A 14,667-nucleotide genomic window follows, 5' to 3' on the forward strand; every position below is an offset into this window, starting at 1 on the left:
CATCATGCCTCTGACTGGCTGACTGGGAGTCATGCTTGCCACTGTCAGCCTTGCAATGCCTCATAGGAATTGTAGTTCCGTAACAGCTGAAGGGCCGCCAGTTTGACACCTGTGCGAGAACGGAAGTCTTTTTTTTTTTTTCTGCTCTATTTTTGACTTGTATCGGAGGCTTTTTCTGCTGTTACCAAGCTTCTGATATATTCAAGTCCAATGTTAGAAATCCTGGAAGTGTCTGAAGTTAGCATGAAACAAAATTTTACAGACAGACTGAACTATTAAAATATTTTAATAAGGACGTGAGAACATTAAATAGATCATTTTATAATCAGCCAAAATCTAGAACCGCTCTACATCAACTGACACATGCAAACAATGAATTAAGAATATAAATTAGACACTTGAAGTTATTGCATTTCCATCCAGCAGAGGGCAAAATCAACCAAACAATCCTGTCTGCTCAGCATAAGGCAACACTATACTACAAGTTTTACGCTAACCACATTTTAATCGAGATGGTGAACCCAACAAGAAATAAATAAAGGGAAATGTCAAAAACTGTGAGAACCGTCTCATCCCGCGGTTCTGGCCAAGTAGTCTGGAGGATGACGTTCAGGCAGAGCCACCGAATTAGCAACTCAACTTGAACCGTGACTCCTGTCGTGGGCAGAGACCCTGGAGGGTTTTTTTCATGAAGGGTATTTCTTTTCTGTTCATGGAAGGACACGGCAGAGACCCGGAACATCTGAACCAGGGGTGTAACTATAGGGGGTGCAGCAGTTGTGACCGCAACCGGGCCCTGTGATGCAGGGGGCCCATGCAGCCCCCTCTACATATGGCTGCTCTTTAGTTGTGCATTACCCGCATGACCTGTGTCCTGAGTACCCCTCTCCTGCTCCATGCATTGCCGCTCAGTCCGATGTCTGTGCTCCCCAGCCAGAGTCCCGCCCACCCCGAGACCGGCCCACACTGCACTGCATACTTCTCCCTGGTAAACAAACTTTAAGCACACAGATGCAGTGCAGCCCTATGAGAGCCGGCTCCCCGGAGGACACTGCAGGCTTGTCTGCCAGCCCCCCTCTTGGTCATGGTGAGTGAGAGGACCCCATCCCCCACACACCATTACATACCCCCTCCATCTCCCCCTGGGGACAGGGACCCCTTCTCACGTGGGGACAGGGACCCCCACCTCCCCTGGGGACAGGGACCCCTTCTCACCTGGGGGCAGTAACTTCATCTGCCCTGGAGAAAAGGACCTCATCTCTTCTGGGGACGGGGACCCCATCCTGCCTAGGGACAGTCCCCCAATGGGGCACCTAAAAATAAAAAAAAAATAATAAAAAAAAAATACTGATACCAGTGGTGGAACTACAGGGCTCACAAAGGTCATACCTGTGACCACGCCCTGGAGTTCCACCACCGGACTCAGAGGGAAGGGCCCTGGCTGGGGTTCAGGGGGGCCCTTCGTGGTTTCTTGCATCGGGGCCCTGAAGGTTCTAGTTACGCCACTGATCTGAACCGTTGGTTTATAGTGCCACCTACAAGAGTATGGAATTAAGGTGGTGGTGGTCCTCAAAAGGTTTTATGGGTCAGGCCCTAAAAATTGGTTGAAGGCCCGTAGAGAGGCCTGAGATATCCACCGGAAAAAAGAGGGACGAACCCCTTATAGTGAAGTATATAAATGAAAATAAGGTTATTAATATAAAATTAATGTTTTTTATAAGAGAAAAAGTAAACAAAAAATGACTTACATCTAGTTAGGTCGCAATGACACAGATGGATGGCACCACACAAATTTCCGTAAGATGCAGGGTCCCCTGGTCTCAGCAATCGGCAACAGAGAGGAAGACAGAACCCTTCCTACAGTTCCTGCGCCCCCTGGTCTTCGAATTCAGCATGGCTCTGCCAGCTGACGCCAGCTCTCCTCCGGTCCTTCTCCAGGCCCTGCACTTTCCGCTACCCAAGCTCCTCCCAGCTATGGGGGAGGCACCGTGATGTAAGGGAGGGTGGAGGACTCTTGACATCTGATATAAGGGTGCTCTGGTCATCCAGTCTTACAGATACAACTGGCCATTTGAGGGCAACCATAATGCTGTTGTGGCCCACAACAAAATTGAGTTCAACACCCCTCGTCTGGAGGTTCTCAGGTAGGTTTTGAACTGGTAGAGTGTGAAGAGGTAAAAAACCCATCAGTGAGATGAATGGCAGAGGTACTGATTATCGACTCATTAGGACAAGGAAGGGGCCGGTTAATGACACATTTACTGGCTCCTTCCCCACTCTCCATCTTGACAGATTCCTCGCAGCAGCCAGTGGGAGGGGGCGGGAACGGCATGTAGAGGAACCAATGCCCTCCTTTTACCTCCTGCAGCTGATGAATGCCTGCGGGAGGGAGAAGATGGGAAGCGGGCATTCAGCAGCTACATAAAGGGATTGGTTCCTCTACATGCCGCCACCCCTCCTATGCAGACATACAGGGGGCCGCATGGGTCCCCTGAAGCATGGGGCCGGGTCGCAATGGTGACCCCCTGTATGTACGCCCCTGCAGCTAGCTCATGTTGTGTGTGGGATCGCCTACCAAAGCCCTATCCTGGACCCTAATGCAGCCTGTGGGAAATCACATGGGGGTCAAACATGGCTAAATGCAACAAGAAAGGTACCCCTACCCTCCTTTACTAAAGGTATATTTTGGCATTTATCTTTTTTTTCTTTTCTTTTTTCCTTTACACTCTTGATTAAAATGTGGTCATAAGTTGACTTTAAACAGCAAAGATGAAATAAAATAGAGATTAAGCAGGAAGAAAAGGAAGCGGGGGTTTATGTTATAAATGTAGGTAATACAGCAATATAAACAGCAATTTGGTCCCGGCGTTTGGCAAAGCTGAATCTGAGGGTCTCCTCCCAATTGGTTCTGTCAATCTTTGGTCCATAATACTAACCCTTCTCTCTTTCATTGCAGGCCAGAGTGGACCTCTATGTATATACCCCACCCTTAGGAGGATGGACGATGATAGTTGCTTTTTGCTCGTGTTTAAAGTACTCCTGTGCTTTGCCCACGTAGGACAAAGCAATGGTTTTCCTTTAATGGTGCCCCAATGGATGCTCATATTTTAATTCTCTTTGATGCTTTGTTCACTATTGGGAGCAGGGAAAAGGGGTTGTCAGGGAACCATCAGCAGGAGAAGGGCTGTAGGACCCAGCATCTCTACCCGCACTTATGGCAGGAGAAGCACTTTAGCACCCAACATCTCTTCCAGCAGGTCACATGGGCCTATATAAGGAAGTCTACTAGTGGCTTTAGTTGCTGGCTCCTCCAGTGTGTTATCTCTGTAACATTCCTGTGTCTCCTGTTACCAACCCGACTTGTCCTTGACCTGTCTCCTGTTTGCTTCCTGTGTTTGACCTCGGCTATCCACCTGATCAAGTCTTCTATGCTACCCACCCGGCTCATGACCTAGGCGTCCTTCTGACCATGCTCCAGTCTCAACATTATCTGAATCCTGCAACACCTCACGGGCGCCACCTGTCTGTCGATTCTACGCCAGCACACCAGCTGTACTCTGGAACCGCCTGCATGCAGTCCAGCAGGTGACCCGTTATACTTTGGGCCTGACGTCTCCTGTTTCCACCCTCGGGGGGGTTAGGAACTTAGTCATAAGGGAAGCCCTCTCTCTCCATTGGCCTCTAGCACCAGGTATGTGATAGAGATTCTGTATAAGCTGCAAATCATGACTTGGTGCTTACACAGAGCTCTCTCCCCACAGTGCTGGGTGCTGAGCAACCAATTACCAGCACCCTCATGTGGCAGGAACTGGAATGGGTCACATGCTCCCCCACACTTGGAAGTACCACGTAGTGGGAAAAGGGAGCAGCTGCATTATAGAGACCCTGTTGCTTTGACCTGCAAGGGCAAAGCACAGATACACGTTATCCAATTTTTTAATCTAGTACTTGATGGTTGGCTTTGGCTGATCGTGACGAGAGAGGTCTGCTGGGCCTTTTGGCTAGGTGGACCTGAGACTAGGAGTCTTGCACCCTGGGAGGTCAGGGAAGGGTCCTTCCTCTTTGGGAGGGGACCACATTAAACACTCTAGTGCACTTTTTTGGTTCACTTTCGTGATTTGTTTTAGTGTACCACACCATGGGTATGGAGAAACAAAATTTTTCCAAATTATCCAATTTTCCAGCAACTAATAAACATAGCATTGTCATAGAGAAATTTCCGAGGCTATTTTTGGCAGCCAATAAATAGTTACAAACCCAGCCCTGCTAGGCAAAGGCTATACAAATACAGACAGGCAGCTGGCAAGAAATGCTGAGAGTTGTAGTGCTTAAAGAGGAAGTAAACCCTTCCAAACAACTTGGACCTACAGGTAAGCCTAGATTAAGGCTTACCTGTAGGTCCAAGCAATATCTCCTAAACCTATATGGTTTAGGAGATATTTGCCCGAAAATGGGCACCGCTGTCTACGGCGCATGCGCCGTAGACAGCGGCGCGCAGGCGCACTAAATGCGGCAAATCCATGAATGGATTTGCCTAATTTGTCGACTCCCGTGCGCATGCGCGGGAGTGACGTCATCGCGGCTTCGCCGAGTGGCAGCGGCGGAGCTGCGAGACGCGACTCCCGTGCGCATGCGCGGGAGTGACGTCATCGCGGCTTCGCCGCTGTGATTCGTCGGAGCTGCGAGACGCCACCAGCAACATGGATGCGGCGGACTACAGGGGACAGCGGCGACTTCGCTGGCTCCTGTGTCAGGTAAGTGACACATAATGAGCTACTATGCGATGCATAGTAGTCCATTATGCTTTACCTTTGCAGGGAAAAAAAGAGGAAGTAAACCCATCAGGGTTTACTTCCTCTTTAAGCAGCTGGCAAATTCTTGCTTCTAGGTACTTTAGTTGTACAATCCTCATTAAGCGCTATTCAGAAGCATCGCCAACACCACTCTGAGGTCCCGCACCAAATTCCAGCCAAGGGTGGCAGCAAGACTTTAAGTTCCGTCACCCCAACCCCCATCCCCTTTGCAATAGAAACAGCCGCCCATCGCTTCTTTCTCTGCAAACAAAATGTTATTGTGCAAACCACACAGAGGCATGCCACCCATTCCTCCCGCTGACTCATTTCGACCCCTGCTGGCGCTTCACAGAGATTAAAAGAGAACTCTACAATTAAGCCCCAGTAAGAGGGCGAAGCAAGTTAGAGAGGATTGAGTGGGGGTGTGCCTGCTGTTTGCCCAATAAAGTTTTGCAGTCTGCAGTTCTTTGTTTATATTTTTAGGCATTATTCAGCGCTCGATGTATAATTTCACAGGGTAAAGTGCCAAATTCCATAATTACAGCAAAAAACTAGATTTAACCCACACACTCTTTGTAGTAGGTCAATTTGATGGCATGTGAAGGATCTGTGGTCAGAATGGCTAAATGATTAGAGAGAGGTCCCTGTGAATGTGAATGCGCCATGCCAACCAAAGCAATATCCCATTTTCTCACATAATTTTCCAATTTCTGAGTGATCAGCTCTTCAGTCCGCCCCCCCCCCCCCTCCTTCCCCCGAGGTCCTTCATTAATTAATAAGTCCTCTAGATATAGTCCACAAAGGGACGTTCAGAATCTAATAAATCTCTTTCGTCTTCAGAAAAGCTGAGATCGGCTCCGATTCCTGTTGGTGAAATATTGCCATCTTCGTAGTTGATCTCCTCCATTGGCAAGGCGGTGAAAAATGGCAGGTTGATGGCCTCCTCCCTCTTGCTCTGCAGCAGAAGTTCTTCGCAGACAATTGCAAATTTGTCCCTGCAGCAACAAACAAGGAAAGGAGTTATGACCTGGAAGTTTCCTGGATTGTGTGGGTTACAGAGGAAAGTAGAAGAGTGTCTTAATGGATCTTTGCTTTATCAACATGCGTCATTTTCTCCTGTTCCCTATCTAACCTGGCCACCAGAGTTGAGTGGCTCCATCCCACTATCTCACGTTGGCTTCATGGTAAGACGTTAGGTCTCAATTCATTGGTGCCATTATTAGCCAAGGCTGGTACAAATAAGTGGCAAAGTATCAACCCAATAAGTATAATGGTTCAGATGATACTTCAAGTTTTTGAGTCAACAAGGCGGTGATGCCCTCTCAAAGGGCCAGTTTATGACACCCTGTGCTCCTAGAATATCTTCAGTCTTATGGGTTCACCAAGGACATCTTGTGGCAGAGTGGATTAACTGCAGAGGGACAGCACTGGAGAGGAGGTGAATGCTGCAGCCAACGCAAGTTTAAACCCACTAGGGAGGGATGGGGTTAACTGCTAAAATTAGAGTAGGTGTATGGATTTAGGTCAGACTTATGGCTAAGTTTCCTTGTTGAGGATAGAGCAGAGCCCCTTCTCACTGAAGTGGGGAAGGATAAAACCTTCCCTTGACTGAGACACTCTTATGCCCTACACCTTCCAGCTTCATTTTGATGGATAAAACCTCTCTTGAGCTGCTTTTTGTGTCCCTGTGGTCAAGTGAAGGTATATGTCATCAGAGAATCATCAAAGCCTTTCAGAGGTTTTAGAACTCTGCCACTCTATCCAAAGTTAAAAAATGTCTCTAATGGCTGAACGCTAAAACCCATCATCGGTCATATTTTCAACAACCACCATCCCTTTCATCCATTCACAATTTAAATAAAACAACCCTTGTTATTCCCTTTTTTTACTAATCTGGATTCATCGTCCATCCAGCATACCAGCATCTTCTGGTAGTAGAAACTGGTGATCCACCACTGTCGCCACAGCCAGGGCTCTCCAGTCTCCACCAACCAGCCTGATTGATGCCATTTGTTGTAACAACCCAACGGGAGGTGCGCTGGCTGGACCTTTACTGTACACTGGAAAACCTTTTCTCATGTTTTTTCTCAGAGTGATGATTCTCACAGGAGGCTACTTACCTCTGAGCCTGACAGATCAGTCCGGTGGCACAGGGACAACGGTTTAGAGGGGCTTCTGACTCTGGATCCCATGAAAATATATCGAGGAGTGAGTTTGGAGTCTGGCACTCCTCACCCTTAACCAGCAAAGGTGTGCACACTGGAAAGAGGAGACCTGAAAGGCAAAGAAACCAGGTTTACAAATTAACACTTTGAGCAGCCATATTCAACCTTTTTACCCTAGTGGAACCCTTCAAATAATTTTCAGGCCTTAGGGAACCCCTGCTAAAACCAAATTATTAGGGGTCAGTGGGAAGAATGTTCCTTACATTGGTGATCATTGGGAAGAATGTTCCTTACATTGGTGATCAGTGAGAAGAATGTTCCTTATATTGGTGATCAGTGGGAAGAATGTTCCTTACATTGGTGATCAGTGAGAAGAATGTTCCTTACATTGGTGATCAGTGAGAAGAATGTTCCTTACATTGGTGATCAGTGAGAAGAATGTTCCTTACATTGGTGATCAGTGAGAAGAATGTTCCTTACATTGGTGATCAGTGAGAAGAATGTTCCTTACATTGGTGATCAGTGAGAAGAATGTTCCTTACATTGGTGATCAGTGAGAAGAATGTTTCCTACATTGGTGGTCAGTGGGAAGAATGTTCCTTACATTGGTGATCAGTGAGAAGAATGTTCCTTACATTGGTGATCAGTGAGAAGAATGTTCCTTACATTGGTGATCAGTGAGAAGAATGTTCCTTACATTGGTGATCAGTGGGAAGAATGCTCCTTACATTGGTGGTCAGTGGGAAAAAAGCTCCTTACATTGGTGATCAGTGAGAAGAATGCTCCTTACATTGGTGATCAGTGAGAAGAATGTTCCTTACATTGGTGATCAGTGGGAAGAATGTTCCTTACATTGGTGATCAGTGAGAAGAATGTTCCTTACAGTGGTGATCAGTGAGAAGAATGTCCCTTACATTGGTGATCAGTGAGAAGAATGTTCCTTACATTGGTGATCAGTGAGAAGAATGTTCCTTACATTGGTGATCAGTGAGAAGAATGTTCCTTATATTGGTGATCAGTGGGAAGAATGTTCCTTACATTGGTGATCAGTGGGAAGAATGTTCCTTACATTGGTGATCAGTGGGAAGAATGTTCCTTACATTGGTGATCAGTGGGAAGAATGTTCCTTACATTGGTGATCAGTGAGAAGAATGTTCCTTACATTGGTGATCAGTGAGAAGAATGTTCCTTATATTGGTGATCAGTGGGAAGAATGTTCCTTACATTGGTGATCAGTGGGAAGAATGTTCCTTACATTGGTGATCAGTGAGAAGAATGCTCCTTACATTGGTGATCAGTGAGAAGAATGCTCCTTACATTGGTGATCAGTGAGAAGAATGCTCCTTACATTGGTGATCAGTGGGAAGAATGCTCCTTACATTGGTGATCAGCAGGAAGAATGTTCCTTACATTGGTGATCAGTGAGAAGAATGTTCCTTACATTGGTGATCAGTGAGAAGAATGCTCCTTACATTGGTGATCAGTGGGAAGAATGTTCCTTACATTGGTGATCAGTGAGAAGAATGTCCCTTACATTGGTGATCAGTGAGAAGAATGCTCCTTACATTGGTGATCAGTGAGAAGAATGCTCCTTACATTGGTGATCAGTGGGAAGAATGCTCCTTACATTGGTGATCAGCAGGAAGAATGTTCCTTACATTGGTGATCAGTGAGAAGAATGTTCCTTACATTGGTGATCAGTGAGAAGAATGTTCCTTACATTGGTGATCAGTGGGAAGAATGTTCCTTACATTGGTGATCAGTGGGAAGAATGTTCCTTACATTGGTGATCAGTGAGAAGAATGTCCCTTACATTGGTGATCAGTGAGAAGAATGCTCCTTACATTGGTGATCAGCGGGAAGAATGTTCCTTACATTGGTGATCAGTGAGAAGAATGTTCCTTACATTGGTGATCAGTGAGAAGAATGCTCCTTACATTGGTGATCAGTGAGAAGAATGCTCCTTACATTGGTGATCAGTGAGAAGAATGCTCCTTACATTGGTGATCAGTGAGAAGAATGCTCCTTACATTGGTGATCAGTGAGAAGAATGCTCCTTACATTGGTGATCAGTGAGAAGAATGCTCCTTACATTGGTGATCAGCAGGAAGAATGTTCCTTACATTGGTGATCAGTGAGAAGAATGTTCCTTACATTGGTGATCAGTGAGAAGAATGTTCCTTACATTGGTGATCAGTGAGAAGAATGCTCCTTACATTGGTGATCAGTGGGAAGAATGTTCCTTACATTGGTGATCAGTGAGAAGAATGTCCCTTACATTGGTGATCAGTGAGAAGAATGCTCCTTACATTGGTGATCAGTGAGAAGAATGCTCCTTACATTGGTGATCAGTGGGAAGAATGCTCCTTACATTGGTGATCAGCAGGAAGAATGTTCCTTACATTGGTGATCAGTGAGAAGAATGTTCCTTACATTGGTGATCAGTGAGAAGAATGTTCCTTACATTGGTGATCAGTGGGAAGAATGTTCCTTACATTGGTGATCAGTGGGAAGAATGTTCCTTACATTGGTGATCAGTGAGAAGAATGTCCCTTACATTGGTGATCAGTGAGAAGAATGCTCCTTACATTGGTGATCAGTGAGAAGAATGCTCCTTACATTGGTGATCAGTGAGAAGAATGCTCCTTACATTGGTGATCAGTGAGAAGAATGTTCCTTACATTGGTGATCAGTGAGAAGAATGTCCCTTACATTGGTGATCAGTGAGAAGAATGCTCCTTACATTGGTGATCAGTGAGAAGAATGTTCCTTACATTGGTGATCAGTGAGAAGAATGTCCCTTACATTGGTGATCAGTGAGAAGAATGTTCCTTACATTGGTGATCAGTGAGAAGAATGTTCCTTACATTGGTGATCAGTGAGAAGAATGTTCCTTACATTGGTGATCAGTGAGAAGAATGTTCCTTACATTGGTGATCAGTGAGAAGAATGCTCCTTACATTGGTGATCAGTGAGAAGAATGTTCCTTACATTGGTGATCAGTGAGAAGAATGTTCCTTACATTGGTGATCAGTGGGAAGAATGCTCCTTACATTGATGATCAGTGAGAAGAATGTCCCTTACATTGGTGATCAGTGGGAAGAATGTTCCTTACATTGGTGATCAGTGGGAAGAATGCTCCTTACATTGGTGATCAGTGAGAAGAATGTTCCTTACATTGGTGATCAGTGGGAAGAATGCTCCTTACATTGGTGATCAGTGGGAAGAATGCTCCTTACATTGGTGATCAGTGGGAAGAATGATCCTTACATTGGTGATCAGTGGGAAGAATGCTCCTTACATTGGTGATCAGTGGGAAAAATGCTCCTTACATTGGTGATCAGTGGGAAGAATGTTCCTTACATTGGTGATCAGTGGGAAGAATGCTCCTTACATTGGTGATCAGTGGGAAGAATGTTCCTTACATTGGTGATCAGTGGGAAGAATGTTCCTTACATTGGTGATCAGTGGGAAGAATGTTCCTTACATTGGTGATCAGTGGGAAGAATGTCCCTTACATTGGTGATCAGTGGGAAGAATGTTCCTTACATTGGTGATCAGTGGGAAGAATGTTCCTTACATTGGTGATCAGTGGGAAGAATGTTCCTTACATTGGTGATCAGTGGGAAGAATGTTCCTTACATTGGTGATCAGTGGGAAGAATGTTCCTTACATTGGTGATCAGTGGGAAGAATGTTCCTTACATTGGTGATCAGTGGGAAGAATGTTCCTTACATTGGTGATCAGTGGGAAGAATGTTCCTTACATTGGTGATCAGTGAGAAGAATGTTCCTTACATTGGTGATCAGTTGGAAGAATGTTCCTTACATTGGTGATCAGTGGGAAGAATGCTCCTTACATTGGTGATCAGTGGGAAGAATGTTCCTTACATTGGTGATCAGTGAGAAGAATGTTCCTTACATTGGTGATCAGTGGGAAGAATGTTCCTTACATTGGTGATCAGTGAGAAGAATGTTCCTTACATTGGTGATCAGTTGGAAGAATGTCCCTTACATTGGTGGTCAGTGGGAAGAATGCTCCTTACATTGGTGATCAGTGGGAAGAATGTTCCTTACATTGGTGATCAGTGGGAAGAATGTTCCTTACATTGGTGATCAGTGGGAAGAATGTTCCTTACATTGGTGATCAGTGGGAAGAATGTTCCTTACATTGGTGATCAGTGAGAAGAATGCTCCTTACATTGGTGATCAGTGGGAAGAATGTTCCTTACATTGGTGATCAGTGAGAAGAATGTTCCTTACATTGGTGATCAGTGGGAAGAATGTTCCTTACATTGGTGATCAGTGGGAAGAATGTTCCTTACATTGGTGATCAGTGGGAAGAATGTTCCTTACATTGGTGATCAGTGGGAAGAATGTTCCTTACATTGGTGATCAGTGGGAAGAATGTTCCTTACATTGGTGATCAGTGAGAAGAATGTTCCTTACATTGGTGATCAGTTGGAAGAATGTTCCTTACATTGGTGATCAGTGGGAAGAATGCTCCTTACATTGGTGATCAGTGGGAAGAATGATCCTTACATTGGTGATCAGTGAGAAGAATGTCCCTTACATTGTTGGTCAGTGGGAAGAATGCTCCTTACATTGGTGGTCAGCAGGAAGAATGTTCCTTACATTGGTGATCAGTGAGAAGAATGTTCCTTACATTGGTGATCAGTGGGAAGAATGTTCCTTACATTGGTGATCAGTGAGAAGAATGTCCCTTACATTGTTGGTCAGTGGGAAGAAGGCCTCCTCTACAGTAGTGGTCAGAATGCCATCCTCACCTTAGCTATGAAAAGCATTGGTGTCAAACTGCTAGCACCAAGGTCAAGGGGAATTGGCCCTGCAACTTTGCAGGAACCATCAAACGGAAGGTCAAATAGCAGCTTAAGCATTCTTACACTTGTGGACATTGAGAAAAATGACCACCTTCAGGATAGATAAAAAGATCAATGGTTTCAGTGGGAACTTATCTGAGAGGCAGAAATTGCTCATTGCTCAAGGCACCTTTAGCAACCTCTGGAGGAACACTTGAGTTCCATGGAACCCTGGTCTAGACCAAACTTTATCAACCTTTTTACCCCGGCGGAACCCATTGGTGGTCATTTGGAAGAATGCCCCTTACATTGATGGTCAAAAAGCCACCCTTCCCAAGAGTTAAAAAGATTATTGGTATCATGCTGGTGGCTCTGCCAAGTGGCTTCGGACCAAGTCATCGCCAGATGGCAGGTCAATCAACCACAGCTCAAGGAACCACTAGCAGCCTCTGGAGGAACCCTTGCGTTCTATGGAACCCTGGTTGAGAAACCCTGATCCAGAACAAACTTTATCAACCTTTTTACTCCAGAGGAACCCATTGGTGGTCAGTGGGAAGAATGCTCCTTACATTCATGGTCAAAAGGCCACCCTTCCCAAGAGTTAAAAAGATCAATGATATCAGGCTGTCGGCTCTGCTAAGTGGCTTCGGACCACGGCATCACCAGATAGCAAGTCAATCAGCCATAGCTCAAGGAACCCCTAGTAACCTCTTGAGGAACCCAAGGTTTCTACGGAACGTTGGCTGAGAATAGTTGGTCCACCAATATTCATCCTTCCTTTTCCTCCATCCCAGGATGAGAGGAAAACAAATCCAAACCCACTTAGTGCAGGTCTGTAGCACCCAACCCTTTCCTAATCTATCCAAATAAAAATAAAACGTTTCAGCTGGATCTGAGTACTAGGATACACTAAGTGGACGTGCGGACTTGAGCACAATTGAAGAGTTTTTTGGTTAGCAATTCACAGGTTGATTTTACTTGATGTCTGAGGTGTGCACAATAGATCATGAAGATATTTCATATTGGAGGTGGGGGGGGGGGGTAAATAGTTACTTGAATGTACGGCGCAGCAGAAGCCAGGGTCGCAGTCGCTCTGCTTCTCACAGATGGCACCGCTCTCCCCCTTCTCAGATTTCTTGCACTGACCCCAGATGCACAGCTGCCCATCGCAGCATTCCCCGTCTCTAGTGCACTGCATGAGATAAGAAAAAGAAAAAAAAAAAACATAAACCACCAATCAGATGTGTGCAATGATACAACTATACATTTCACTGTCTTTGCATCTGCCAGGGGGGCAGTGAGCTACTCCGAGGCCCAAGGAACCAGCCGCAGCCATGCTAACATTTTAAAATGAAAAGTTTTCCCCTTTAATAAACCCCGATGAAGATGAATTATTGTGTGGCCCCTGAAACCTGTTGAAAGCAGTTGAACAATGAAGACTCCTAAGGATTTTTTTGTTTGACGCCGTCTTTGACCTCTTACACTTGACTGTGCAGTGTGGCACTGATGTGTGGATTACAAAACTGTCCGAACAGAATTACAAATGCTTTGGCAGGTGTAACGATCCACAGATATTTATTACAGCTCTCTATTTATTGGGTACCTGCAGTTCAGTTTTGCCTGTTTGGATGGAGATGCCTTTTCTAATTTAAAATGGGAAAAAGTCACCTTCAACAAATTTTCAAGACTTATGCCGCATACACACGACCAGACTTTCCGGCAGACTAGGGCGGACTTCCGAACGACGGACTTGCCCACACACGAACTAAGTCCGTTCCTTTTGAATGTGATGACATAAGACGGGACTAAAAAAGGAAGTTCAATAGCCAGTAGCCATTAGCTTCCCTTGCGTCGTATTTGGTCCGTCGGACCAGCATACCGACGAACGGTTTTCCCGATAGGAATTGAGTCCTTCAGACAGATTTGAAACATTCTATTTCTAGGTCCGTCTGATTTTTTTAAAGAAAAAGGATCGGATTATCCCACACACGATCGGATTGTCCGACAGACTGATCCCGTCGGACCTAGACAGCCGGAAAGTCCGGTTGTGTGTACACAGCATAAAAGTGTCACTAAACCCACATCATAAAAAAAACGATCAATAAATGGTGTATTCCATGCTGTTCATACTCCCCTCAGTCACTAAGAGATTCGTTTTCTGTATTCTGCAAAAAACCTGGTTGATCCTGCTGCTCTTTATCTCACCCTTCTGTCCATGTCCCCAGTGCAGTTGGGGATTTTGCAGAGCAGTGTTGGCAGATCTGCACATGCTCAGTTTTCCATGAGTTTCTATGCTGAGCATGACATCTGAGCAGCCCATGTGACAGGGATGGGCTCAGCTCTTCCTTCTCTGAGCTAGCCGCTCAGCTGTCTGCTAATTGCCAGCTCCTATCTCTCCACAGTTACTCAGCTGTTGATGATATCCTGCTCATCAGTCCTGCCTACTTAAGCCAACCTGTCCAGAGGAGCTGTCAGGTCACCTGAGACAAGGTGACAGATGCACTCCATAGGAGTCGGAAGTGCACCAACAAGGTAGTGGATCTTAGGACTGACTGCTGCGGATTGTACCTAGGGAGGTTCAGGAAGCAGGTCTACTGGATCACTAACACAGATCCCAGTGGGAGCTAGAGCATAGATCCCCCAGGGTGCGGAGTCTAAGAGCCAGCTGGTGTTCGCCAGAGCCTCCAGTGGTGAGAATGGACTGCGCTGCAGTCTGGCTCCAGGTCGCGGCTCCTAGGGTCTCACAGCTCACGCTCATGGTAGACTACAGGAGTCAGGGATAAGGCAGAGGTCAGGGCGACTAGCAGACAGGAACAATAGAGTACAGGCCTTAGGTTCAGGGTCACAAGCAGACAGGGATAGTCAGGGACACGCCAAAAGGTCAGGGTCA

The 14,667-nt window shown here is 45.8% G+C and overlaps 1 protein-coding gene across 2 annotated transcripts in view; it reads right to left on the bottom strand.

Annotated features, from left to right (window-relative positions):
• Positions 1-268: 268 nt before the first annotated feature.
• The window catches only part of DKK3 (dickkopf Wnt signaling pathway inhibitor 3), a 102,374-nt gene continuing 87,975 nt past the window's right edge, over positions 269-14,667 (bottom strand). For both annotated transcript variants that reach the window (XM_077453571.1, XM_077453570.1), the window contains exons 6-8: positions 12,831-12,969; positions 6,914-7,067; positions 269-5,788 (exon numbers count right to left, since the gene is read on the bottom strand). In XM_077453571.1, coding sequence (XP_077309697.1) covers positions 5,578-5,788; positions 6,914-7,067; positions 12,831-12,969 — 504 coding nt within the window. In that variant the 3' untranslated portion in view covers positions 269-5,577. The remainder of the gene's footprint in view (positions 5,789-6,913; positions 7,068-12,830; positions 12,970-14,667) is intronic.

The sequence above is a fragment of the Lithobates pipiens genome, unplaced genomic scaffold (assembly GCF_037356315.1).
Source record: "Lithobates pipiens isolate NorthernLeopardFrog02 unplaced genomic scaffold, aLitPip1_a1.2 Scaffold_24, whole genome shotgun sequence".
Lineage (NCBI taxonomy): Eukaryota > Metazoa > Chordata > Amphibia > Anura > Ranidae > Lithobates > Lithobates pipiens.